The 25,603-nt window shown below is 42.1% G+C and overlaps 1 protein-coding gene across 1 annotated transcript in view; it reads left to right on the forward strand.

The window, feature by feature from the left end:
• The window catches only part of Fam110b (family with sequence similarity 110 member B), a 132,746-nt gene extending 128,564 nt beyond the window's left edge, over window positions 1-4,182 (forward strand). The window contains exon 3 of the mRNA XM_059253825.1: window positions 1,376-4,182. Within this exon, the coding sequence (XP_059109808.1) occupies window positions 1,690-2,790 (1,101 nt within the window). The 5' untranslated portion in view covers window positions 1,376-1,689 and the 3' untranslated portion in view covers window positions 2,791-4,182. The remainder of the gene's footprint in view (window positions 1-1,375) is intronic.
• The last annotated feature ends 21,421 nt before the right edge of the window (window positions 4,183-25,603 follow it).

The raw sequence follows: 25,603 nt of genomic DNA on the forward strand, positions 1-25,603 counted from the left end.
AGTCAACAGAGAGACTCAAGGAATCTGGGCTCCTGCAGGCAATTGCATTCAAACTGCATTCAAAGAATCTCATTTAATTTTCATGGGAGGAGGTTAGCTACTGTATATTGTTTTGTTTTTTAACCAAATTGAGGCATCAAAATAGAACTGCACAATTAAAGAAAATCATTATGTAGTCATTGCCTTGGGGTTTCTCAAATATTGCATAGAAACACATTTTATTAGAACAAATCCCTTTGCAGATTACCAAAATTGGCTCCAATAAAATAGGATGGATTTTATTTAGAGATGAAGTGTTTGAGAAGATTATCAAGAGAAATACCAGTTATTTCCTTCCTATCATCAGTTTCTGACATGAGAGAAAAAACCTCAGTGACATCACTGTGTAGATTGTGCACATCTGTAACTCAACATGTTAGTTAGATGTACTGCACTCTTAATATTCCTGATTATAATGGGAATGCTGATGAGGTCATTCTCTGGCTGTTTTGGAATGCTGGTGGTTGGTAAGTAGGCTCTCCTGCTAGCAAGAGGAAACAAGATGTTTCACACTTGTCAAGTATGAGAAATTATGGAACATTTCATAATTAACCTATCCACTCCAATGGTTCCCCTCCAAGTATTTCCATAATAGTTATTTTTAACTCAAAAAATAAGTAAATTTTAATGAAATAAACTTCACATGCATTATTAGTTTCCAGGACAGTGCTTTAAACATACTGCTTGCTGAAAGTAAGCAGACTGAAACAGGTTGTATTTTTTACCAGCGTTTTGTTTGTTTGTTTCTTGCCATTACCATTTCTCACCACCTTTCCAGTTTTTGAATCGCTAAAGAAATGATAGTTTCGAGTTTTACTGACAGATTGGTCATAAGCAGTCACAAGTTTTACTTCACTGCAAAAGGGACGCAGCAACGCAAATCGCCCACGTTGCCGCTAAAGCAGATGGAGGTCTTAGGAAGCCCCTAGCATTTAACGAGCTACAGAACGGAACAGGGCTTGGCTGAACCCTCCGTTCCCCATTCACGAGTATTTCCTGGGTCTCACTCTAAGTGATGCCAGCCAGACGTGTTCAGGAGGCGGTTCTCACCAATGGGGAGGCAGCTGGAAGAGTTCCGTGGGAAGCCTCAGCCCCTTTCTTTCTGGCAAATGCCCACATTTGGCTGCTGCGGGAGGCGGCACAGGCTCCAGGAGAGGTCCAGGTTGCCCTCCTTGCGCGGTTAACCGGAAATTGCCAGGGCTAGCTTCACTGACCTTGGGGGGCTCTCGACGGGTGGGGGTGCCACGGAGGTGGGATCACTGCGGGGTTCCTCTGTTGCTAGAGCCGTGATGTCACCCGCCCCTCCTAACCCGCGGTTGGTTGTTTTGTGTTTCAGCTCTGCTGCAGTTGAGCACAAAGACCTGAAGGAGAGTCCCACAGCCTTCAGGGAGAAGAAAGGAGGCAGCCAAGCCGATTAAAAGGAACTTGTGGCTTGTGGCCTTTTTGTGCAGGGGCTGCCTGGAAGGGGAGAAAAGTGCGCTGAAGCCACGGCGGCGGTTAATGAGCTGTGAGATGAGGAGCAGCTGCGGCTGACACAGCTTCCAGGATCCTTCATCTACCCTTTGTGCTTCATGTACATGTGTCTGTTCAGGCCGGCCAGAGGCGCCCAGAAGAGCATCCACCACGGCTGCCGGGGAAAGACCGCCCACCATGCCCACGGAGACGCTACAGACAGGTAGCATGGTGAAGCCAGTCAGCCCCGCGGGCACCTTCACGTCGGCGGTGCCCCTACGCATCCTGAACAAAGGACCGGACTACTTCCGCAGGCAGGCCGAGCCCAACCCCAAGAGACTCAGTGCAGTGGAGCGGCTGGAGGCTGACAAGGCCAAGTACGTCAAGAGCCAGGAGGTGATCAACGCCAAGCAGGAACCCGTGAAGCCGGCTGTGCTGGCCAAGCCCCCGGTGTGCCCAGGAGCCAAGCGCGCACTGGGCAGCCCCACTCTCAAGGTGTTTGGCAACCATGCCAAGACCGAGAGCGGTGTGCAACGCGAGACCCTCAAACTCGAGATCCTCAAGAACATCATCAATAGCTCCGAGGGCTCCAGCTCTGGCTCTGGCCACAAGCACAGCTCCCGAAACTGGCCTCCTCACAGGGATGCCACTGACCTGCACCGACACTCCTTTGCTGAGTCGCTGAAGGTGTACCCTACGCCTGGGCGAGGCAGCCCGCAGGAGAGCAGCTCCCATGTGAGCAGGAGACTGCTGGAGCAGTCCCCAGAGTCTTTCCTGCACGTCTCGCACAGCTCCTCGGACATCCGCAAAGTGACCAGCGTGAAGCCCCTTAAAGCCATCCCCTGCAGCAGTTCTGCCCCTCCCCTGCCTCCCAAGCCCAAGGTAGCTGCCATGAAGTCCCCCGAGGCTGACCAAGTGGAACCAGCCTGTGGGGTCAGCCGGAGACCTTCCCTTCAGCGGTCGAAGTCAGACTTGAGTGACAGGTATTTCCGAGTAGATGCAGATGTGGAGAGGTTCTTCAACTACTGCGGACTCGACCCGGAAGAGCTGGAAAACCTTGGCATGGAGAACTTTGCAAGGGCTAATTCTGACATCATATCCCTCAACTTCCGCAGCGCAAGCATGATCAGCTCAGACTGTGACCAGTCTCAGGACAGTAACAGTGACCTTAGAAATGATGACAGTGCCAATGACCGGGTGCCATATGGCATTTCTGCCATCGAAAGAAATGCTAGGATCATCAAGTGGCTATATAGCATCAAACAAGCTAGAGAGTCACAGAAGGTGTCCCATGTGTAAGAGGCACCGTGGTGGAAAGGAGGGAGGGTGGGTCTGTCTGTGCATACTCAGTTGTGAAGGTTGTGAGGTCTCCTTGAAGTGTTGTGAGCTTCTCCACTCTTTGTGTTGCTTGTTGTGCAATGTCCTCAAGTTGCATGCCTGTCAACATGGCAACTGGCCTGGCTTCCTTCTCACATCTCTGCAGTCTTGCTGAAAACTCATCTGCCAAAAGTTTCCAGCCAGAATCTGACTGACTAGGGCTTTGCTCTTAAGCAAAACTGTTTACAGGGAAAAAAAAAAGTTTTCAATTTCTTCAATATTTATGTGGTTCTTGTGTTTTTATACCCCGCATTATTGTGTCTTAATTAAAAATTTTATCAACTGGCTTTTAAGTTGAACACAGAATCTTTTTGAAATAAAAAGCCACTTTGCCTACATGGGAGATCATAACACTGGGAAAATGTGTGGAACTGGTTACCAGAGAATGACTGACAGAACACAGAACCAGGCTAGAGTTTGTTTATGCGGAATCAGGTGGTGGGCCTTGCCCTTGTGGTTCACAAGTTGCTGTTCTCTTGCCACGTAGTGGAGCATTATGGGGCAACAGTGCTGTCTTGTGTCCAGTTCAGTGTATATGTGGGTGGTATTTTTGTAGTACTGACCCAGGAAAGACAATCTGATAAAACCCAGGATGAGCTAATGCTAGAGGTTCAATATTGGGAGGAGGATGGGGAGACTGTTGATGCTGTTAAACTGGGATAATTCAGAAATATCTAGTATTAATCTGACAGGAAGACCCACCCCAAAGCTGATTAAAACTGATACTGAATGCTTTTTCAAAAAGTTATTTTGTGGGATTTTTTGTTGTTGTTGTTCTGGTTTTGGCCAAGAACTACTAACACGTGTTGTTTCTCTTGCTCTCTTTGTAGCTGTTCTGTTTGGGGTGGGTCAGTTGGGCCTCTGCAGGTTTGCACTGAGGACCTGAAGGGAAGTGAGATTTCCATCCGTCAGTGCAGTCCTCCATTCCACAGTGCGTCTGTTGGGAAGCAGAGTCACATCTCAGCAGTGTGGTTCTGTTACCTTGCTTAGATTCTCTCAGGCTGTGGGGATTTGTTACAGCTCTAGAGAACTGGAGAGACACTGTGGCTGCCCACCTTGTTGTCTCTTGTTGCCTCTCCCCCAGTAACCTGCCCTCCTGGTGATTTCAGGAGCTATGAGACAGCTGCCGAAGTGCTGGCAGTGGAAGCAGAGGGCACCAGGCAGTGCCCATAGGTTCTCGGCAGAACCACCTTAGTCTACATCGGCTACTAGGAGCTTTTAAATGGTGTGAATGCTGTAAGACTTTGTACATACTTCAGTTGTTCTGGAACCGAAGAAGAAAAGATATGCTAATAAATAGCTCTGATGTAGGTTCTACCTGTGGTGATTTCTCTTTGTCCTTTACTTTTTTCTTCATAAAAGCTAACTTTGTGCTTTGAGCCAGAAACACATTTTTATAGCCTTCAAGAAACATTATTTCATTAAATTGTTCTCACCCTGTCTCAATGATTCTGAGCAGCACTATTCTTCTTGTAGTTGCTTCAGTGGGCCTTGGCTAAAATAGTTTACTGCAAGGCCCCTAAAATACACTGTCTCTTCACTTAGTTCACACTTCTTTTATTTTTGCCTTTCCTTAAACATCAGGATGTTTTACATTTTCCAGAAGACTCTTCAGTTGAAATATTTGTGTTCTCAACTGCAGAGGCTTATCTTTGAAATGACTACCCCTGTTCTCAGTGGTGATAGCACTCTCTCTGGCCTTGTATTTGCCCACTTTCTCCTCTTTCAAGGTGGCAGACAGTGGCCCACCATGGTCATCAGCCCCTGCCTCAAAGGCTTAGACTGCCACTGCTGTATAAAAGAAGCACTCCTCCTTAGGGGCTATGTTTTGCTTTCTCCTGTTACTTGAACACTAAGTATTCAATGAGTCTTTATTGAATCAAGTTATTTGAAGAAAATTTCTTCTAAGGTTAAGGTTATACTTAATATGTAAATTTAAGGAAGCATTATAAAAATTAATTTTTAAAAACAATAATGACTGTCAAACTATTTTATTGATAAATACTTTTCTCCTGAAAGGCAAATTTGGTTCTTTGACTCTTCTGACTGGTCTTGGATTCTTCCTGCTTCTCTCATTGATGTTCCCTGAAACTAGAACTGCTTTTCCAAAGAAGCATTTGGGAATGCAGCTGGGAATGGTGATGATACATATTCAAATTAATAGAATAAGAAAATTTCTAAGGGAACAAAAAAGGTTTGTTTCCTTACTACTTATATTGAAATGCGGCTTTTTAAGACATAGATGCCTTTGCATTTACATATCCATTTGGGGAGCTATTAAAATACTGGAAATAAATGTTATTTTCCTAAGGAAGCCATCCTTGGGGAAATGAGCATTTCCTGGCCAAGTGCATATCACTGCTTATGCTACCTTAGTTGTAGATTATGCTTACAACCTTTAGTACCTACCTATCCCTAAAGATCGGTCCAGTCTCCTGGCCTCATTTTATAATGGACATTGTGAGGCTTTCTGCTTCTATGAAACAGGAGCTGTTTCAGCTGCACAGAGAAACCCTGTCTAGAACAACCCAAAAAAAAAAAAAAAAGCCTGTTTCAAATGCTTAATATGAAATTCCAAGAGAGACATTTCCTAATTGTGAAGTACTCTACAAAGTATGCTTTCTTCCAGCTCCTGGAAGTTTTATGTAGGTGTGCATTCATGAATATAAGGTGATTGCCTTGAGTGGTCCTGGAAACTAACTGATTTTTCTGAGAACCACCAAATCTTACAAACAGTTCTGAAATATCCATCACTGTGCTGTTGCCTTAGTTCAGGCTTTCACCATCTCACCTGAAGTCCTGTTTCTAAAACTTTCTAAATGGGGGTCTCCCCTCAGCCAGCCCCACTCATCACACTGTCTGTAAAGCAAACACCCTCGCAAAGTATAGTTCAATGGACTGGATTGTTGAGAGGCTAAACCCCAACTTCTTAACACTGAGAGAATGCTGGACATCTCCTCAGACTTCAGACACATCCAGGCCTCCAGGCTCCTACAAAGGACAAGCTAGTTGTCATTAGGCACGTTTTCTGCCACCCTTGGGATACGTGGTATAATAAAATGCCCCAGAACTCAGCAATTTAAACAGTAAGCACTAGTTACCTCAGTGTCTGCATCAAGAACCCTGGACTGGTTTAGCCAAATGGTTCCTGACAGGATACTTCATGAAGCCGCTGACAAGATGGTGGCTGAAACAGAACCAGGATTCACAGGCTAGAGGGCCATCCTTTAGTACAGCTTCTGTAGCAAGCGGCCTGGACTCCTCACAAGAAAATTCTCCCCTGCATTAGTTGAAGTTCTCCAGAGGAACAGAACATATGGAATGAATGAATATGCATATGGATATATACATATTTATACATGTCATATATGTATGTGTATACACACATATATAATACATATAATAATTCCCATATATATGGGGAATATTAGAATGGCTCACAGGCTGTGCTCTAGGTTGTATAACAATGGCTGTCTACCAACACAAACTCCAAAAATCCAGTAGTTGTTCAGTTCACAAGGCTGGTTGTCTCTGCCACTCTTCATTATATGTTGGAATCTCAAAGAAGTAGGCTCTAATGCCAGTAAAAGAATGGGTTTGCTAGTGAAATTGAGTAGGCAAAGAGAGAAAACAAGTTTCTTTCTTCCATGTCTTTTACATAGACTACCAGCAAAAGGTGTGTCCCAGATTAAAGGTGGATCATCCCCCTTTAAAAAATCTGGATTAAAGGTGTTTCCTAATTCAAATATCCAGATTAGAAGTGGGATCTCCCCACTTCCAATGATTTAATTAAGAAAAAAAATCCCTTACACGTATTCCCAGCCATTTGGGTTTTAGTTAATTCCAGATGTAGCCAAGTTGACAATCAAGAATAGCCATCACATCTCCCTAGGGTTGCCCGGGAGTCTTCAATGGGGTATCTGGCTTCTGCAATGAGGATGACTAAAGAGTGAGTCAAGGAGATGGACCTGTCCTGAGTCTCACACCTCTGCCACAGCCAGGGCGGAGAGGATGTGGATCACAGCCCACATGGGGAGGAAAGTGAGGTGTGTGTTTTATGGATGGAGATTTGGGTTTTTTATTTAATTTTGTTTTGTTTCAATTGGTTGGTGCTGGGACTTGAACGCATAACTTTGAACATGATAAACTAAAGCTCTACCACTGAGCTGTGTCCCTTGCAGGGTCCCATGCTAATAAGAATGCCAAATAACTTGTGGCCATAACTTTAAACTGTGCTGCTGAGGCTCAGTACTTGGTCATTTTGTGAGAGATGGTTCCTTTCCCCTTAGTCTCCAAGATACTTGCTCTTTCAAGACAACACTACATTCAGTAACATTTTGTTAGTCTCTAGGCAATCACCCTACCAGCTTGTGATTTTTTTTCATGACCACAAACCCAGCCTGTGCAAGCGTAAATGATGTATACCTTCCTGATAACTATATTCCTTATGAGAAAGGAAAATAAACTGTCCTAATAAACACAGAGATCTTGGATGACAGCCCTAGGTTTTATAGGCAGCAGCCTAGAGAATGTAATAGATGCTTAATATGTGTTTACTGGTAGAGGTGGGGTTTTTTGGGCAGCAGCAGTGGGCAGGGTGTGTGTGTGTGTGTGTGTGTGTGTGTGTGTGTGTGTGTGTGTGTTTCTTAATTTGAGGATCCTTTATCAAAAATGCTTTGGTATCAGGGTGTTTAGAATTTTTGAGCTTTTTAGATTTGGGGATATTTGCATAGACTTTACTAGTTGAAGATCATAATGTAAAAACCTGAAACCTTAAATACCCCCAAATAGGAAACTTTGAGTATCAAGTTGGCCTCAAATTTCAAAGCATTTCTGATTCTGAATTAGTTATATTCCCATTGCAACATGTTTAACCTCTGGCCTGAATGATAAATCCCAGAGAGCCCCAAGTGGTAGTTTTACCCCTACTTTAGAGGTGAAAAACTTCAGCCCCATGGAGATTAAGGTCCTTAGCAAAATCCCATGGGAAACAAGTGCTGGAATGAACTTGAACTCAACACTGCAATCCCAGCTCCACGTGTCTTTGAGCACTGTTCAAAATGAGGGAAGACAGAGCAAGAGTTTTGCAGCAAACAGCAGGGACCTTCAGCCCATTTGACCAATGAATCTGCTGCCAGAGCATGTAAACATATTAAACATGTCTCAAATTTCAGCAATTCCTTCCTCACCTAAACGGGAGCCCATACAGAAAAAGACTTCAGCTGCTCCAATGTGAGTAGCATACAAGCCACTGGGTTCAGAGAGACAAGGCCATTGGAAAACCATTCTTCCTTGCCATATTTTTAAGTGGCATCCTGTCTTTTTTGGATCAAGGCTGTTTGGAAGGCTAAACAGCAGAGACAAATAGTCACAAATCTACAGTCAGGAAACACATTTGGACTATTTGAGAAACCATAACCTTGAGGGTGTTACATTGAGAAATGATTAAAGAGGTCATGGATGTCCCAGTTAAAGCTGAATGGAGTGTAAAGAGAACTAATCTCGTCACCATTTTGAAAGCGTCAAACCTAACTCATCCACTTGTCACCTCAGGAAATGACTGAGGTCTGTCATTGCTGCAGGGTTCCTGGACACACACTCACTGTAAGGACCCCCATCTTGTGGTGCATATGTGCCTCTGCCTAAGTTGCCTTCATAAGGATTTGCTCCATCGCTTTATCCAAAACTCTGCAGAAAAGAATGCCAAGGGGAGATGGGATCAGTTAGTCTTTTTATCAGCTTGCTCCACTATCTGAGAACCATCTGCTTAACAGGTGACCTCCATTTCCTCACCGGTGAAAAGGGTGGAGTCATCTGATGCCTGTGTTTCTTGACAGTACGAGGTTTGAAGCAATAAAACACATAAAAAGAATGTGAAAATTCTTGTTTTATACTATGTTGGTGACTAGGGAACAGATGAGGCCCAATGGGAGTCAGACTCTGCAATGAGTGGCATTATATGCACTAACTCTCATCGAGTGTTGGTTGAAAAAGGAAAGGGGGTCTATCAAAGGAGTATTCTTGAATGGAAGGGGCCTCCAAAATGACTCATTAGCTGTTCTGAGTGACAGAAGCTGACAGACGGATGCAGCCAGGCACACACTAAGTCACAGTGCTTTGGGGAATGAAAATGAGTCTTTCACTAGCTGAACACTCCATTCATCTCACAGTTGTGAAATAACTATCAGTGTCTTGAATGTTGTGCTAGGACAAACCCTCAGTCACATTATCTAATTCTCAAGAACTTTAGGATTAAATAAGAATCCACCTTGCTGACAGAGTATCTGAGAATTAAGCTTTTTCTCAAAGGCACACATTCAATAACTCGCAAAAGGAAAACAAACCAAGGTAATAAAAACATCCTAAGACTCATTTGTATGTATGAAAATGAATCTTGGGGTCTAGTCTGGCAGAAGCCAGTTTTGATCCTCGACAGTTAAGTTGCATTGCAGAATTTTCTCATACACTAAAAATTATTGTGTGTACTGATTTGTGATTCTTCATTATAATGAATGGTTTACAAAAAATTAATTGTGTTTCATCACATCAAGACTACAGCTTCAGGGTGTTTCTGGGAATGACATGGGTGATCAATTGTCCAGTTTATTGCACAGAAAAGAAAACAGATCAAAGAAATAAGGTTAAGGAACTCACAGTGGCTACAGAGTGCAGGTGAGTGGAGCTATAATGGGGGAGACTGGTGCTCTGACCTCACCAAGGAGGCAGAATGGGCACCACCAAGCCTGCCTATTCTGTTATGTAGAAATGGCAGCAGTTTGTGAGCAATCTGCTCCAGGTGGTCCTTGATGTACAATTTTTCAAGCTTACTATAGTGAGACAGCAATAACCTAAACATCTGGTAGAAATCGTTTGAATTTTGATTTTTCCCACGGCTAGCAACAGACTGCTTCTATGCCGTTTCCAGATTCTGGGCATTGGCAGCTGGGATCTGAAGTTCACTGGATTCTAAGATAGGATGCTTGGTTGGTGTATGATACATACTTTTAGCATATTTTCAACTTCCAGTGAAATGTAATTTATAAGTCTAGAGTATCTGTATTCCTGTCCAGTGTTCTTGTCTCAAAAACTCTATCATCTATTTTGATTCTGAATTGTTTAAATAGGATAAGTTAACTAGTGTTTAAACCTAGCTGTCATAAAACTTCATAGATTAAAACATTCAAAGAAATCTGGGGAAAGTTTGAAGTTACTACCTATATTTTAACTGTTGTTTCCATAAAATACTTTATCCCTAGATGCCTAATGGTCTTCAAGAGTCATTTTTCAGTCCTAGTTTCTCTGTTTGCCAGACTCCAGGCATCTCCTGCCTACTGTATCCCCATTGTCTTCACTCTCCACCCACAGTAGCTGCCAAGGCATTGTCATGCCTCATTTTCCCAAAGGCCCCCTCCCTGAAGATAGGCACTGCTTCTCGTGATGGTATGGCCCGTTCATAGTAGATCACCTGGTATGTGTTGCAAGTTGTGAGGTTAAAGAAATGTGAGATAAAGAGAATCTGGGATTCCTAATCTGGGGGAAAGACAGTAGGTTTGTGAAATAGCTTCCCCAGTGAGCTGCACTCGGAAGCCCCCCATTTACCTTTCACTGGTTGCACACTGACCTGTCAGCCATAGGCTCACCATCCTGTTCTCTGGAATTCTGCTAACAAGGCTGAGGAAGAAGGAACAAGTCACGTTTGAATGCAGTCATTCCCTTAGTGGGATACAACTGCAATCTAGTGGCTTGCAATTGATAGTATCTGGAACTTCTGATGGAAGAAGCTAGAGACTTCACTCCATCCTCCTAGAGTGCACGGGTTAGCATGCTTTGCCTTCTCAAGGCAAATTTTCAAGTATTGGTAGACTCACATAACTGTTTCTAGTGTTTTCTTCTTTTACATAATAGATGATCACATCAGCCACATGAGCTCCTTGTTAAGTGCATCTCAAGCCCAAGCTGGAAGATGTCCTGTTCCCTGCACTCCTCTCTGGCAAGTTCAAGGCCATCGCTTGAGCTACTGTACATTTTAATTTGGAGGAAAATGCTGAAACACACTCCTTGGTAACATCCAAGGCCTGTAGCTATTTCACTGAAAGCTTTTCTTCTCTCCTAGTGAGCTGACAGCTGCACGTGGCCTGGGAGTGTATGGCTCCTGTCTGTGGCTGGAGACGGTTGGGGGTTGCTGCTCTGCTTGCTCTGGACAAAGGCCCAATGTGTCTTGCCCAATGTTTCAGATTTCTCAGGGCAGCTCAGTGCTCAGGCATCTGCTGTGGCCCCGGCTGGCTCCCCTGAAGACCCTTCCTCTAGTTTTACGGGCTGCTTCCATCTGTTGAGAATTCTTGGGTGTGAAGAATCTGTGAATTGAGATCTGGATAGTGTTTCACATTCTCAATTGGTCTCTACATTTAACACGCCACCTGATGCCTGTTAAAGCCCATTTAATAGCTGGCATGGGTTTTTGTAGTTTCTGCACTTAAACGAGTATGTATTCATATGCAAACACATGTTGAATTCTTCAGGAATTTGCTCCAGACAAATGTGCTTCGGGTCACATTACACTATACTTACTTTAAAAATTAAAATCCTGAAAAAAAAAATATATGCATAATCTCCACTGGTAGATATTTAACCAGCAGGAGAAAGGCTGACTTTAAACTGAAAAGGGAATGAATGTACAGTATCTGGTCTCTTATCCCCTCTGCCTTTGCTTTTAACCCTTCTTGCTGATGAGTGAGTTGCTTTTCTTCCCACACATGTTTGGAAAAAAGAAAAGAAAACCAATCAAGCATTTTGCCTAGTGAGAAGACAAGGCAGCTACTGCTGTGCATGACTCTGCCTCACTTCCTTTTTGTGCATACACATGTGCCCACCCAAAGACCGTCCATGAAGATAAGCACTTTTCCTACTACTGTATAGCCTGTCCTGGAGGATCGATCACCTGTCATGTGTTGGAGGTAGACGTGAGGTGAATAGGTGTTGGGTAAAGAGGACTCAGGATCATTCTAGGGTTCCTAAGCTGAGAGAGAGACAGGAAAATGTTTGTGGAATGGCTTCCCATTAACACACACACAGGATGGTTCCCCACTACCACCACTACCCACTGCCCATACAATCATCCCTCTCCATCACATTTCCCTTTCCTTTGTTGTTACTGAGTTCCAGACCTGGTTTTGAGGCTTATGCATATAGCAATGAGCCCAGTAGGCAGAATAGTCCCTGCACCCTCTCCTTGACGGTGTTAACATAAAACAGCTCTCACTTTAAAGGGAATAAGAGATGGTTTATTATTGATTCAAACATGAATATCGATAGACCAGGAACATGAATCCAGGTTGCTCCAAGGTGGAAACAACTGCCTGAATGTTTTACACTTACAGAATTTTTCAAATGCATTGGCAAAAACCTCAAGAGGCAGTCACAGCAAGTCAAGGAAATCTCTGCTATCTGCTTCAGATGCTGTCTGATAACATTATTAGCTTTTGGTTGGTGGAAACTAGTGGTCTATTACTATATTCAGGAAGCTTTTACATAACAGTCCCAAGGATTTTAGGTCAGACACAGACAAGGCCAATGAATTGCTATTAGGCGGGGTAAACATAGCTGAAGATAATTTGGTTCTGAATCTCAAACATTCCATTCATGATGATCATGAAGTACCATGCATGAAGTCTTGTAGAATTGTTAACATGGATGTGGCTTTTTTTTTTTTTTTTTTTTTGGTTTTTCGAGACAGGGTTTCTCTGTGTAGCTTTCGCCTTTCCTGGAACTCACTTGGTAGTCCAGGCTGGCCTTGAACTCAAGGAGATTCACCTGGCTCTGCATCCTGAGTGCTGGGATTAAAGGCGTGCGCCACCACCGCCCGGCAGATGTGGCTTTTTTTGTAGGAACCTTAGTTTCCAATAGAGACCTAGAGGAGATGAAGTAAATTGTGACATTCAGATGTACAGGGTATCTGATGGCAGCAGGATTTTAGGAAAACAGGAACGATGGGAGCTAGACTTAGGGCTTCCCTGAGAAAAGTGAAGTGAGTGAAGTGGCCTGTAGAAACATCCAGAAGAGCCATTCACCTCTGGCCACTTTCAGGGAGGCAACAGGACAAGGAGGGCTGGACTGAGCAGCTCCATCTGCTGTTTAAGAATAAATGTCTCTGAAAGGCAAGTGAGTGTTCTGTAATCAAAGGTCATTGAGGCAGAAACCTGAGTGAAATGCATCCAAGCCTATTCTCCGGGTTTTCATCGGGGAATTTAGTATGTGAGAGTCTCTGTCTCCTTCTGCCTGAACCTCTTTAGGTAATCCAGCTCTCTTTGAACCACAGATATTGAGGGACTGGGGAGCAAGGGGAAATGGAGGCCAACACAATGTCATACCCCTGTCACAAGGGAGGTCCCAAGACCATCCTAATCAACATTAAATATTGGAAAAAAAGGAGAGAGTTAAGGAGAAGGGTCGTGTGTCCTCACCATCCAGTTCATCCTACTATTACTGGCTGTAGTTACCAGTATTCATTATCTTTTATTTTTGTTTAATTAATACCATATAGTTAATAGAAAATAAATAATAGGGGATGGTTTCAAACAAAGGTAATGAATAATGAGGAATGATTTGAACTGGACACAATTTTCGTATCTTTAAAAGTGAGTTCTAGGAAAGGCGCAAAGCTACACAGAGGAACCCTGTCTCGAAAAACCAAAAAAAAAAAAAAAAAAAAAAAAAGTAATAGAGTACACATATAACATGTAACACAACTATATACACACATATGCAGCTGCTCAAGTGAACATAGTTGTAGTTGTGTCCTGTGTTGTCTGTGAAAAAAATCTGCTTAAGCTCAGAGCTGAGTGTTTCAGTGGCAAGATGGAGACAGCCCTCCCCACCCCCCACACTCCCCCAAAAAATACACTAAGCACTGGAGATCAGTTAATAAGCCCAAAATGGAGTCTCTCAGAGTCAGAAAAATCTAGAACCTTGATGGGAGCCAATCACAGTTGTAGAATTTCTGAGAAATGATCAAGACTCAGCAACCTAGCCAGGGACAGCAGCCCACAGCAAGTGGCCACTGCTCACTCCTTTCTGTTCCTGGAAAGTGTGAGACCCCTTCCCATACCTCCCAGTTTAGAAGATAAAAGCTGACTTGGGGACTGGGGGATTCAACTATCAGTTGTCTCATGCACCTAGTAGCCATCAACCTTTCTCCAATCCCTTGGGACTCCATCTTGTTGTCTATGAGACAGAGCTATTGTTTGTTCTAGGCTGTGGGGTGTCCTTTTCTGAGGGTTAATGAAGCCTTTAGTCCCTTCTTGAGGGTTACACTTACATCTACAGAGGGGCTTCGCTTCTCCCCTCCTCCTGCTAGAATTTCCTGATGGGTTTGCAATTGCTCAGAAGGATGTATGGCCTCTATGGTGGGGGCACCAGCTGTAGGAAAAGATGGCCTCTGGAACCCTTGCTCACTGAAATAAAGAATTCCTGCTTCATGCCAGTGTCCTGGGCTCTGGGATCATCAGAGGGCAGTGTAGCAGTGGAAGAGAACAGAAACCCAGAGGCATCTGACCACCTGGAGCTCCGTGTTCCTTCCTCTCTTCCAGTTCCAGTTAAAGTCTGCCGAGACCCAGATCAAACTGCTTTCTTTCCCAGGTATACTGGTCCCACAGTACACAGGCAGAGAACTCCTCTGTAAGCCATGGCAGTTATTCCTGGTAGAGAACATTCCAAAATAAATTGTATACGGCCTAGTAGTATGTCTGTTTTCAAAAAATTGTTTAAATCTAGAATTAGTTATTTAAATTTCCTACTGGCAAGTCAGTGGAAAATCATCCATCCAAACATCAAAACCATGATTCCTCCAGGGAGCCTCCCCTCCTCTGCTACTCTGTAGCACCTTCACTTTTTCTATTATTAATTTACAAAAATTAACTATAGCTCTAAAATTGTTTTGTTTTCAATGGAGTGTAGAAGTGTGTGCACATGTGTAGGTAGTTAAGGTCTTAGAGACCTCCCTGGACCTAGGTTCTACATCTTTCAAATGTCTGTAGTCAAGAAGCAGTCAAAGCAATAAAGGTACTCCTTGAACTTCCTTCTTACAGGAATGAGAATGTTAGAAAATTAAAGAAGTGAGGGCAGGAAGATGAGGAAAATGTCCCTGAGTACTGCACAGTCCTGTATAGCCATGGATTCCTCATCTGCAGATACAATGAAGCTTGGATTGAAAATATTTTAATGTGTTTATACTGAACATAGACAGACTCTTTATCATGCCATTATTCCCTAAACAGTAATAAAATAACCTTCCCATAGCATTTATTCTGTATTGTATAAGTAACTTAAATTCTATGGGAGGATATATAAGCAAGCACACGCTTGTGTGTGTGTGTGTGTGTGTGTGTGTGTGTGTACTTGTACAATTGCAAACATTACCCTGTTTTACAGAAGCATTCATGAATTTTAGTGTATTCATGTGATCCTATGACCAGTTTCTCATGTGTACTAGGAACTATTTTATACTATTTTGAGTTTGTATTGCTGAAATAAAATATGGTATCATATTATTTATTACAACTTTTCATAAGCATTGTTTTGGTTTATGCCCAGTAGATAACCGATACTAATAATGATATTGATAGTCACTTAGGACACAGTGGTAGAGAGTTGTTTTATGGTACTCAACCTGAAACAAAAGAAAGGCAATGTCTTGGTCAGTGTGGACTGCTTTACAACGTATCAGACATGATGGCTTAAGCTACAGACATCATTTCCTATAGTTCTGGAGGCAGGAAATCCAAGATCAGGGTGCTGGCAAAGTGGAATCTGAGAGTCACTTTCTTGCCTATAGGTGATTATCTTCTGCCTCATCCTGATATTTATCTTGTGTTGCTTCCTCTTTAAAAAAAAAAAAGACTTATTTTTTGAAATTACAATATAATTAAATCATTTCCCACTTCCCTACAAAATCCCATCACAAGAGCCTCACCTTGGTGACTTCATCAAACCTTTAATACTTCCCAAAGACCCCACCCCAACCCTTCAATTCCATCATGCTGGGATTAGGGCTTCAACATATGGATTCTGAGGGAACACAAACATTCAGCCCATGGCAAGCAGTTTTCTGTTAAACAGGCCAGGAGTGGACACTGAATGAAACCTGTACCCATAAGCAGACTCACAACCTGGCCCAGAAAAACTAAGTAGATTCAGGGCCATTCAAGCAGATTATCTGGTGTTCTAGAGCCCCTTGGAAAGTGAACACTATGGGAAACATCCAAGCGTTGACACCCAAAGTGTTGAGGGGTATGAGTATGGAATGCTTCTATAAAAATATGTGCATATGTGTGTGTGTTTTCCTACTTTTGTAACTATAAGAGAAACTTTGCTGTAGCATTCAGGGGGTTGAAACTAAATAGAAGAGACAGTAACCTGTCATGGTAGTTTCCACTTTTCATCCTTCTGGGCTGGCATTTTAGGAACACTGATGAAATTTTCATCAGAGACCTTACAGACAAAAGTGTATATTCCTGTAGATAATACACAAAGTGGGGTCCAAACCAAACAGCAGATTATAGCTCCTGCAAAGGCCTTCAAGGGTCTGTTCCCTACACACCAGCTGATCCTACACCAAAAAAAGCATTGGTCTGGTCTCTCCATACAGCAGAGCTGCCAGAGGGGCTCGGAGGTCTTCTGGGAGGCAGTATCTGGGTTCTTTGTGTCTTGGACAAAGAGTTGAGCAAAGTCTAGAACAGCAATAGTCAAAGTATAGATTCATTAAAAGTGAGAACAAAAGCGTAGAAGACAGATGGGAGCAAGATGGAGCAAATGTGTGGACAAAGAGCCTCAGTTCTTTATGAGTCTGCTTAGACAGAGAAGCCAATCCCCAGGACAGAGATTGGGCTGTATCTTTATCTTGATTGACAGATTGGCTGCTGCATAACTTTGGACAATTTGAACATGTGTAGATCAGGCCATGCCTCTCACAATTTTAAGTGTATCTATACTCCATCATAGATACATAAAAGATGGTAAGCTGGGTTGGTTGGAATCTTATTATTACTTTATTTTAATCTCTCCTGTTAGGATGTGTTTGAACATAATTACCCACAGGAGGGAAAGTTTTAGCCCTTTTGCCCTTTTTAAGAGTAGGCACCCCACCTCACTGGGATATTCCTACTATTACCTCCCTCAAAATGACCTACATAAGTTATTCAAAGTTCCCCATCTCTGTGTGAGATAGCTACCATGTGAGACATAAGCATATATTCATCCCGGGTAGAGAACAAAGCAAACAAATGTTTCCATCCAAATCCAGCTTGGCAAACCAGGGAGTGTATTGGTGTTACACACAAGGCCATGGGTGACTCAAAAGCAGCTGTGTCAACCAAAGGCTCACGTCAGCATGGGTGACAACTGACAAAATCTAGACCAGGGACCAGGGACATGGCTTAGTCAGTGAAGCGCTTGCTGTGCGAGCATGAGAACAGGAATTGGGGGCTCCAGCACTTACCTCAAAAAGAAGACATGATGGCACATGCCTGGAATCACAACTCTGGGGAGACAGAAGGATGGGTGGAATGGAATCAGCTTTGAATGATAGCTTTCTGGACAGACAAATTGTGAGCTCCAGGATCAGGGAGAGACTCCGGGTGCAAAATAAGAGGGAAGACAATAAAGGAAGACACCCAATGCCACCCCCTGGCTTCCTCACAGAGGTGCACACACAGGAACACACACACACTCACACAGTATGTACCACTAGAAGGTCTTATTCCTTGGTGAGGTCAGCCTTCCACCTGTATAGTCCAGACCCCAGAAGAGTGCAAGCATTCTGAGGGCAAGAGGGAATGATGGCCGCCACTTTGGTGACCTTCCTCCTTCCCTAAGGGAATGGTACCCATCCCACTGCATTACTATATTCATCTCTCACTGTAATCTTTGCTTTGCTCCCCAACAGAACTGTGGGCCAAGGTATTTTGTCATCCCTGGTCATGTCACCTAGAGGAAACAATGACACCGAAATGCAGTGTAAATGTGTTTTTAAATTAATTAATGCAGTTATTAACTTAAATATAGTAAGTTAAATGCAGTTTTAAATGGCCACAGCTGTTTACTAGAGGAGTGTATGTTTTCAGTGACAGAGTAATGGAGGTTGGGACACACACACACACACACACACACACACACACACACACACACACCACTATTGCTGTCCAAACAAAGGGGAAAGACTTTGTTTAAGGAGTATGAACGGAGCCAGAAACCTAGAGATAGGTGTGGGGGACCAGAAAAGCCGAGAAGGATGCACTCAAAACTGAAGCACAGGAAGTTGCAGGAAGCATCCTCGCTTGTGGTTTGGGTTTAGTTTTTCTGTTTTGATTCACAAGTGCTCAGAGCATATTCCTCCCTGATGACTATTCCTTGCTCTCAAAATCAGTGCCTACACATTTTGTCAGGCAAGGATGTTGCTACTTAGAACTTACCACTCTGAATGTGCTAACATCAAAGGGTACACAAAGTATCAGATATGGGTAGATGCAGAAGACACCAGGCTCTGTGTCCATGACTGTTGCATAAGGGAGATCCAAAATGAGGCCCCGAGTCACTGTCCTTTTCTTTCTTTCTTTCCTTCTTTTTCTTTCTTTCTTTCTTTCTTTCTTTCTTTCTTTCTTTCTTTCTTTCTTTCTTCTTTCCTTCCTTCTTTCCTTCTTTCTTTCTTTCTTTCTTTCTTTCTTTTTTCCTTCCTTCTTTCTTTCTTTCTTTCCTTCCTTCCTTCTTTCCTTCCTTCCTTCCTTCCTTCTTTCTTTCTTTCTTTTTTCCTTCCTTCCTTCTTTCCTTCCTTTCTTTCTTTCTCTCTTCCTTTTCTTTTTATTTTTTGGTTTTTCAAAGCAGACTTTCTCTGTGTAGCTTTGGAGCCCGTGCCGGATCTCACTCTGTAGATCAGGCTGGTCTCAAACTCACAGAGATCTGTCGACCTTCCTCTGCCTCCTGAGTGCTGGGATTAAAAGCGTGCGCCACCACCTCCCGGTGTCACTGTCCTTTTCTTATCTCATGTTTCTATTCTGTTTTCCATGAAGAAATCACAAGCTGCCTATTTTCAAGCACATAAGCCTCTGTGTCCTCGGAAGTCTTGCCTGTGGGCACTGTTGGTTTGTCCTGCGAAGCTGTCCACCTCTCCTCTTCTGCAGGGAGACACTACTGTTAATTTCCTGGAGTTCCTAAGGTAACTTGCCCACTTCCTCTCACTCCATCCAGTTCTCAGCCAGCTGATCACGAGCTGACAGGGTGCCTGTGACTCAGAGCAAGCTAGTTAGAGAATATCCCAAATCTGGACCCCACAAAAGTTGCTAGTCCTCTTCTTGAGTAGCAGGGGAGGCTGCACTCTGGTAGGGGAGGTGACTGGGGGGCTGCTGAGACCTCCCAGCAGAATGAAGCTGACTGGGGACACAGGACCAGGGTCCAGTCACAGTCACCTGGAAAATTTTCAGTTTGGCAAGAGATAAAAACATGCCTCTCCCTGTTTTTGTCAGTCAGTTTTGGTTGTTCTCCTGCTGCTCTTAGCAGAGTGCTGCCTGTAGTACTATATGTAGTGCCGATTGAATAGCTATGTACATCGGGGGCCGAGTTCTCAGCCTCGTGCTCCCTTTGGAAATCAGGTTCAAATAAAAATTTCATTCGCATGCTCAGCAGGGCTCAAGGGAAATATCATTTGAACTGTTAAGAACTGTTTGGCCAAAGACCACCACTCAGCCCACTCAAGAGTCTCCCTCCACAAAGGATAAACTGCCCAGTATAAGTTATGGGAACTTTAGGCCACAGGTTTATTTGTTTTTAGTATGTAAGTAATGCATACTATTTATAGAAAGCTGAAAAAAGAAGAGAAGGTTGAAAACAGAATTTCTCCATAACTCTCATCATGCATGAAGGTGGAGCAGTTGCCCTTTTCTATTTTTCTTTAAACTCACAGAGTTCTGTCTTCTTCACTTTTGGAATTGTGAGCTCTACCAGTATGCATGCCTCAGACACAACAACCTACCAAATAATGAATAAGTGAATAATTACATGGCACAATATGCCAAAAGTCTCCATGGAAAACTAAATTTGCAAAGTACCAAGAGACAACAGAGGCTACTGACAGATAGAGATGATGCTTGTCACTCAGGATGCCAAACTCTGTGGCTGCCCGCCTTGAGCTCATCTCACCTCACATTGCTTCCAAGAAGTTCAAGTAGGATTGGCTCTGGAGTCAGGGTTGCATTTTCTCTGGGCTCCCAGACTTACTAGCCTTTTGAACTTCAGTAACTACTACATGCAATTTACCTGGTGTACTGGGTTGTGTTTCTTTGAGATGCTCAGCGCTCATTCTTCTCTCCACTCATCTTTTACCAAGGGGTCAAATCTCAGTTATCTGGTGACCTCCTGATCCCTGGTCTCCGTGTCAGAGTGTCTTTTACATGAGAATTGAACTTGGATAACTTGACCCTTACTGTAGTCTGCACCTCAAGGAGGCTACATTGCAGCCTCTACAGAACATCTTCATATTTAGAAACTGGATCTGTTTTGAAATCCATATTAGAAATTAGATCCAACAGAAGGAGAATAATATGAATGACTGAATCATGGTTTTATTTTAGAGTGAGGTACAATTATAGAGCAAGTGATACATTCTCAGGCTGTTATCTCAGCACCATTCTGAAAACAGAGCTCCTGACTGTTTTAAGAAAAGACATTTCCCTCATTTGGAGGGAATGACTGTGCTATTCCCCCACAAAATCTACTCTGGGATAAACCTCATTGACTGCATGAATTTCAGCAAGTTTGCTGAAAAATCTATGTTCTTATGGAAAAACCATACAACTTAAGTAATTAAAAATAACATAATCACCTCAATTTAGGAATATGTAAAGCAAGTACTATCTGTATTGGTCATTTCTCTGTTATTGCCTTGCTGTGGATGTCTTTCTGCACACCGTGAATATGTGTTACTCTGATTGGTTGATAAATAAAGCTATTTGGCTAATGGTGAGGCAGAATAAGGTTAGGTGGTACATTCGAATTACACAGACAGCAAGAGGAAAGGCAGAGGTGGGGGAGATGCTACAAGCTGCCACAAGGAGAAGCAAGATGTGAAAGTACCAGTAAGCATTGAAGCCACATGGCAATGCATAGATTAATAGTAATGGGTTGAGTTAAGTTATGTGAGCTAGCTAGCAAGAAGCAAGAAGCCATGGGCCACACAGTTTGTAAGTAAGATAAGCCTCTGCATGTTTACTTGGAACTAAATGGCTGGGGGACATGGATGGGAGAGATTTGTCCCAATCGCGGGGCTGGGCAGGACCAGAGAAATTTACAGCTACATTACCTTTATAAGAGCATTGATAGAACATAGCTAATTTACCTGGGATATATCTATCCCTTTACCTGAGCATCACCAGGTGATGAGGAACTACAAACTATAAATTTCAAAGGTCTTACTTCATAAAATACACAAGAAAACAATAAAAAACTAGCAGTAAAGAAGATGCTTATTCTTCCATCTTTATATTTGTCAGTTTTTATTATGTTTTAAAACCTTTTTGGTGTTTCAAGACAGGGTTTCTCTGTATAGCCCTGGCTGTCCTGGAACTCTTTCTATCGATATAAATTATCCTCCTGCCTTTGCCCCCCCCCCCCCCCGCCCAAGTTCTGGCATTAAAGCTTAAAGATGTGTGCCACCAGTGCCTGGCTTTGTCAGTCTTGTTAAAAAGATCATTATCTGATAAGAAAATTGAAATAACACCCTACATTCTATCTGACCACCATGAATTAAAGCTGGATATGAACAACAAAAAGCATACAAACTCATGGAAAGTGAATATTTCACTACTGAATTAAAAATAGGTCAAAGCAGAAATCAAGAAGGAAATTAAAAACCTTTTAGAATTGAATGAAAACGAAACACAATATACCCAAAAACATGTCCTAATTAGAGTTACTATTGCTGTGATGAAACACCATGACCAAAGCCACTTGATTAGGAATGGATTTATTTCTGCTTACCTCCAGGTAACAGTCTATCACTGAGGGAAGTCAGGACATGAACTGAACAGGGCAGGAAACTGGAGGCAGGAGATGATGCAAAGCCCACGTAGGAGTGTTGCTTACTGGCTTGCTCCTCATGGCTTGCTCAGCTTGCTTCCTTATAGAACCCAGGACCACCAACCCAAGGATGTCACTACCCACAGTGGGCTGGCCTCTCACCTACCAGTCACTAATTAAGAAAATGCCTTCCAGCTGCATCTTATTGAGGTATTGTCTCCAGCTTATGTCAAGTTGACATAAAACTAGGTGGTATAAATGACACAATGAATGCAGTTCTACAAGGCAAGTTCATAGCATGAAGTGCTACTTAAAAAATTAAAAAATGGAGAGATCTCAGGTTGGTAAGTAACTTAGAGATGCACCGTAAAGTTCTAGAACAACAAAAAGAAATAGTACCCCAAAATTGCAAGAAACAATGAAATACAGAGCTGAAATAAATGAAATAGAAAGAAAATACAATACAAAGAATCAATGAAATTAAGAGTTGGTTATTTGCAAAAATCAATAAGATTGACAAATCCTTAGCAAAATTAACTAAGAGACACAGAGAGAGGATCCAAGTGAATAAAATTAGAGATAAAAAGAAGGACATGACAACAGTCACAAAGGAAATCCAGAGAATCAAGAAGACATATTTTAAAAGCCTGTGCTCTACCAAACAGGAAAACCTAAATAAAATGGATGAATTGCTTGATATATGTGACCTACCAAAGTTAAATCAAGATTAAATGAAAAGTTTAAACAGACCCTCTAGTAAAATAGAAGCAGTAATTTAATGTCTCCCAACTGAAACAAAGCCCAGAGCCAGATGGATTCAGCACAGAATTCTACTACACCCTCAAAGAAGAATTAATGCCAGTAGTCCTCAAATTATTCCACAAAATAGAGACTGAAGGAACATTTTCTAATTCTTTTTATGAAGTCACTATTACTGTAATACCAAAACCACACAAAGACCCAACAATACAAAAGGAAATTATAGACCAATATCCCTTATGAATGTAGATACAAAAATTTTCAATAAAATAATTGAGAACTGAATCTAAGAACACATCAAAAAGAATATCTATGATAATCTAGTTGGCTTCATTCCAGAGATGCAGGGATAGTTCAATATATGTAAATTGATAAATGTAATACACCACATACACAGATTGAAAGACAAAAAACACATGATCGTCTAATTAGACAAAAAAAAAAAGGCCTTTGACAAATTCACTATCTCTTCATGATAGAAGTGCTAGAGGGACTTGAGATACAAGGATCATACCTCAAAGTAATAACGATAGTTTACTGCAAGCTTGCAGCTAACATCAACCTAAGAGGAGAGAAACTCGAAGAATTTCCACTAGAATTAAGAACAAGACAAGAATGTGCACTCTCTCCATACCTACTCAAGATAGTCCTTGAAGTCCCTTAGCTAATGCAATAAGACAACTGTAGGGATATAAATAGGAAGTGAACAAGTCAAAGTATCTTTATTTGCAGATGATATGATTGTATGTATTAAAGACCCCAAAAACTCTACCGGGAAACTTCCACAAGTGATAAACCCTTTCAGCAACATAGCAAGACAGAAAATTAACACAGAAAAATTAGTAGCCTTCCTATATATAAAGGCAAACAGACTGAGAAAGAAATCAAGGAAACAATACCTTTCACAATAGCATCAAAACCAAACAACAACAGAAACCCTTGGGGTACTTCTAACCAAGCAAAGGAAAGACTTGTATGATTAAAAACTTTTAAGACATTGAAGAAAGAAGTTGAAAAAGATACCAGAAGATGAAAAGATCTCCCATGTTCATGGATTAATAGAAATAATATTATGAAAATGTCTATCCTACAAAAAGCAAACTAATGACTGAATGAAGTCCCCATTAAGTTTCTAACACCATTCTTCATAGAAATTGAAAAAACAATCTTCACTTCATATAGAAACACAAAAAACTCAGGATAGCTCAAACAATCCTAAATAACAAAAGAACCACTAGAGGTCTCACCATTCCAGATTAGATTTCAAGTTTTATAACAGAACTATACTAATGAAAACAGCATGGTATTTGCTGTGGAATAATTTTTCTGTACACTGTGAAAATGTGTTGCTCTCATTGTTAATAAAAAGCTGATTGACCAATAACTAGGCAGGAATTTGGGGAAAGAAAGAATTCTGGGAGGAAGAAGAGTGGAGTCTAAGGAGTTGAGAGAAGCAAGATGATTGTGCCATGTTGAAAAAAGGTTTGACCATGTGGCAGAGGGTAGATAAGAAATATGGGTTAATTTAAAATATAAGAGTTAGCTAGTAACCTGAGCTGTCAACCGAGAATTTATAATTAATATTAAAGTCTCTATGTTGGTTATTTGGGAACTAGTGTATGGGAAAGAAAAGTCTGTCTTACAGGTATTGGCATAAAGACAAATAAGTTGATTCATGGAATCAAATTAAAAAACCCAGTCAAAGTCTCTGTCTTATTCATTGTTATATCATCAGGATTCAATTTAGACAATTGAGTGTACAGATACCATGGAAGTTAAAATTTCACCATTTTGCTACCAACACAGTTAGTAGATATAGACAAGATGCTAATGTTCATTGATGAGGAAAGGGGAGAGTTACAGAGCCTCAGACAGTCCCCTCTCATACACACACACACACACACACACACACACACACACACACACACACATTGCTAGCCGATTTTCCAAGAAAAAAATATCAAGCTCGTAGTAGAGAAACCTGAGAGACAGCATGGTAACTTAGGGAAACCAATTAACATGAGTAGTGTTAGAGCAAACTAACATTAAGAACATTCTGAAAAGCCTCCAAAAGAAAAGAAACTTGCCTACACAGAAACTGAGAAACGGGAATGTGAGGTACAAGAGACAATGGAATTTTACTTGTCACAAGCCCAGTGACAAAGGAAAATTGTGATACAGGAGGGACTCTCCTAAGTTGTTAGTGAGGACGCAGTAAGTTAGAGATGACTTAGCCTAAACGGAAAACAAGAAAGAACTGGAGTCTGACCTGTAACCAGGACTTCTAGCTCCAGGATACATCTTCACTCCACTTTCTCTCACCTCTCCCAGGGCCTTATACACACAGTGAGTACAGAATACCTCCACCAAAGAAAGGAAGGCCTAGTGCAGTGTACCTAGAAGACCCAAGGTTTGCTTCTCTTTCCACTAAAAGCAAGAGATGTGAACACAAAGCAGGGATGCTCACAGCCATGGTGCCTAAGCATTAAGTGATGGCAGTTGGATCCATCTCCCTAAACTCCCACTAGTTCTATGATCCTAGAAGGCAGCCTTTCTATGGGGAGGTTCATGCCAAATACCTGGCAGCTATTCATCCATAGTATGAGCTACAACTTGCTAAGAAAGTGTTAAGAGGAGCAATTTCCATCAGAATCTGAGGTTTGGGCTGAAATGTATTATCTCAGATCTGATACAAGAACAAAGTGATCTGAAATCATAGCCCATTCAATAACCTCTTCTGCTATAACTAAAAATGGGATAAAACTTGTAGTGCTCCAACCCAACTCAACACACACACAACTCAAAACCTGCCATTTAGTCTTTCAATCATTTCTTTTAACCATACATTTCTAGGTCACATTTCTATTTAAAGATTTCATTATATAAAAGGCCTCTGGGTGTTAGAAACTTAAGTCTT

The sequence above is a fragment of the Peromyscus eremicus genome, chromosome 2 (genome assembly GCF_949786415.1).
Source record: "Peromyscus eremicus chromosome 2, PerEre_H2_v1, whole genome shotgun sequence".
NCBI lineage: Eukaryota > Metazoa > Chordata > Mammalia > Rodentia > Cricetidae > Peromyscus > Peromyscus eremicus.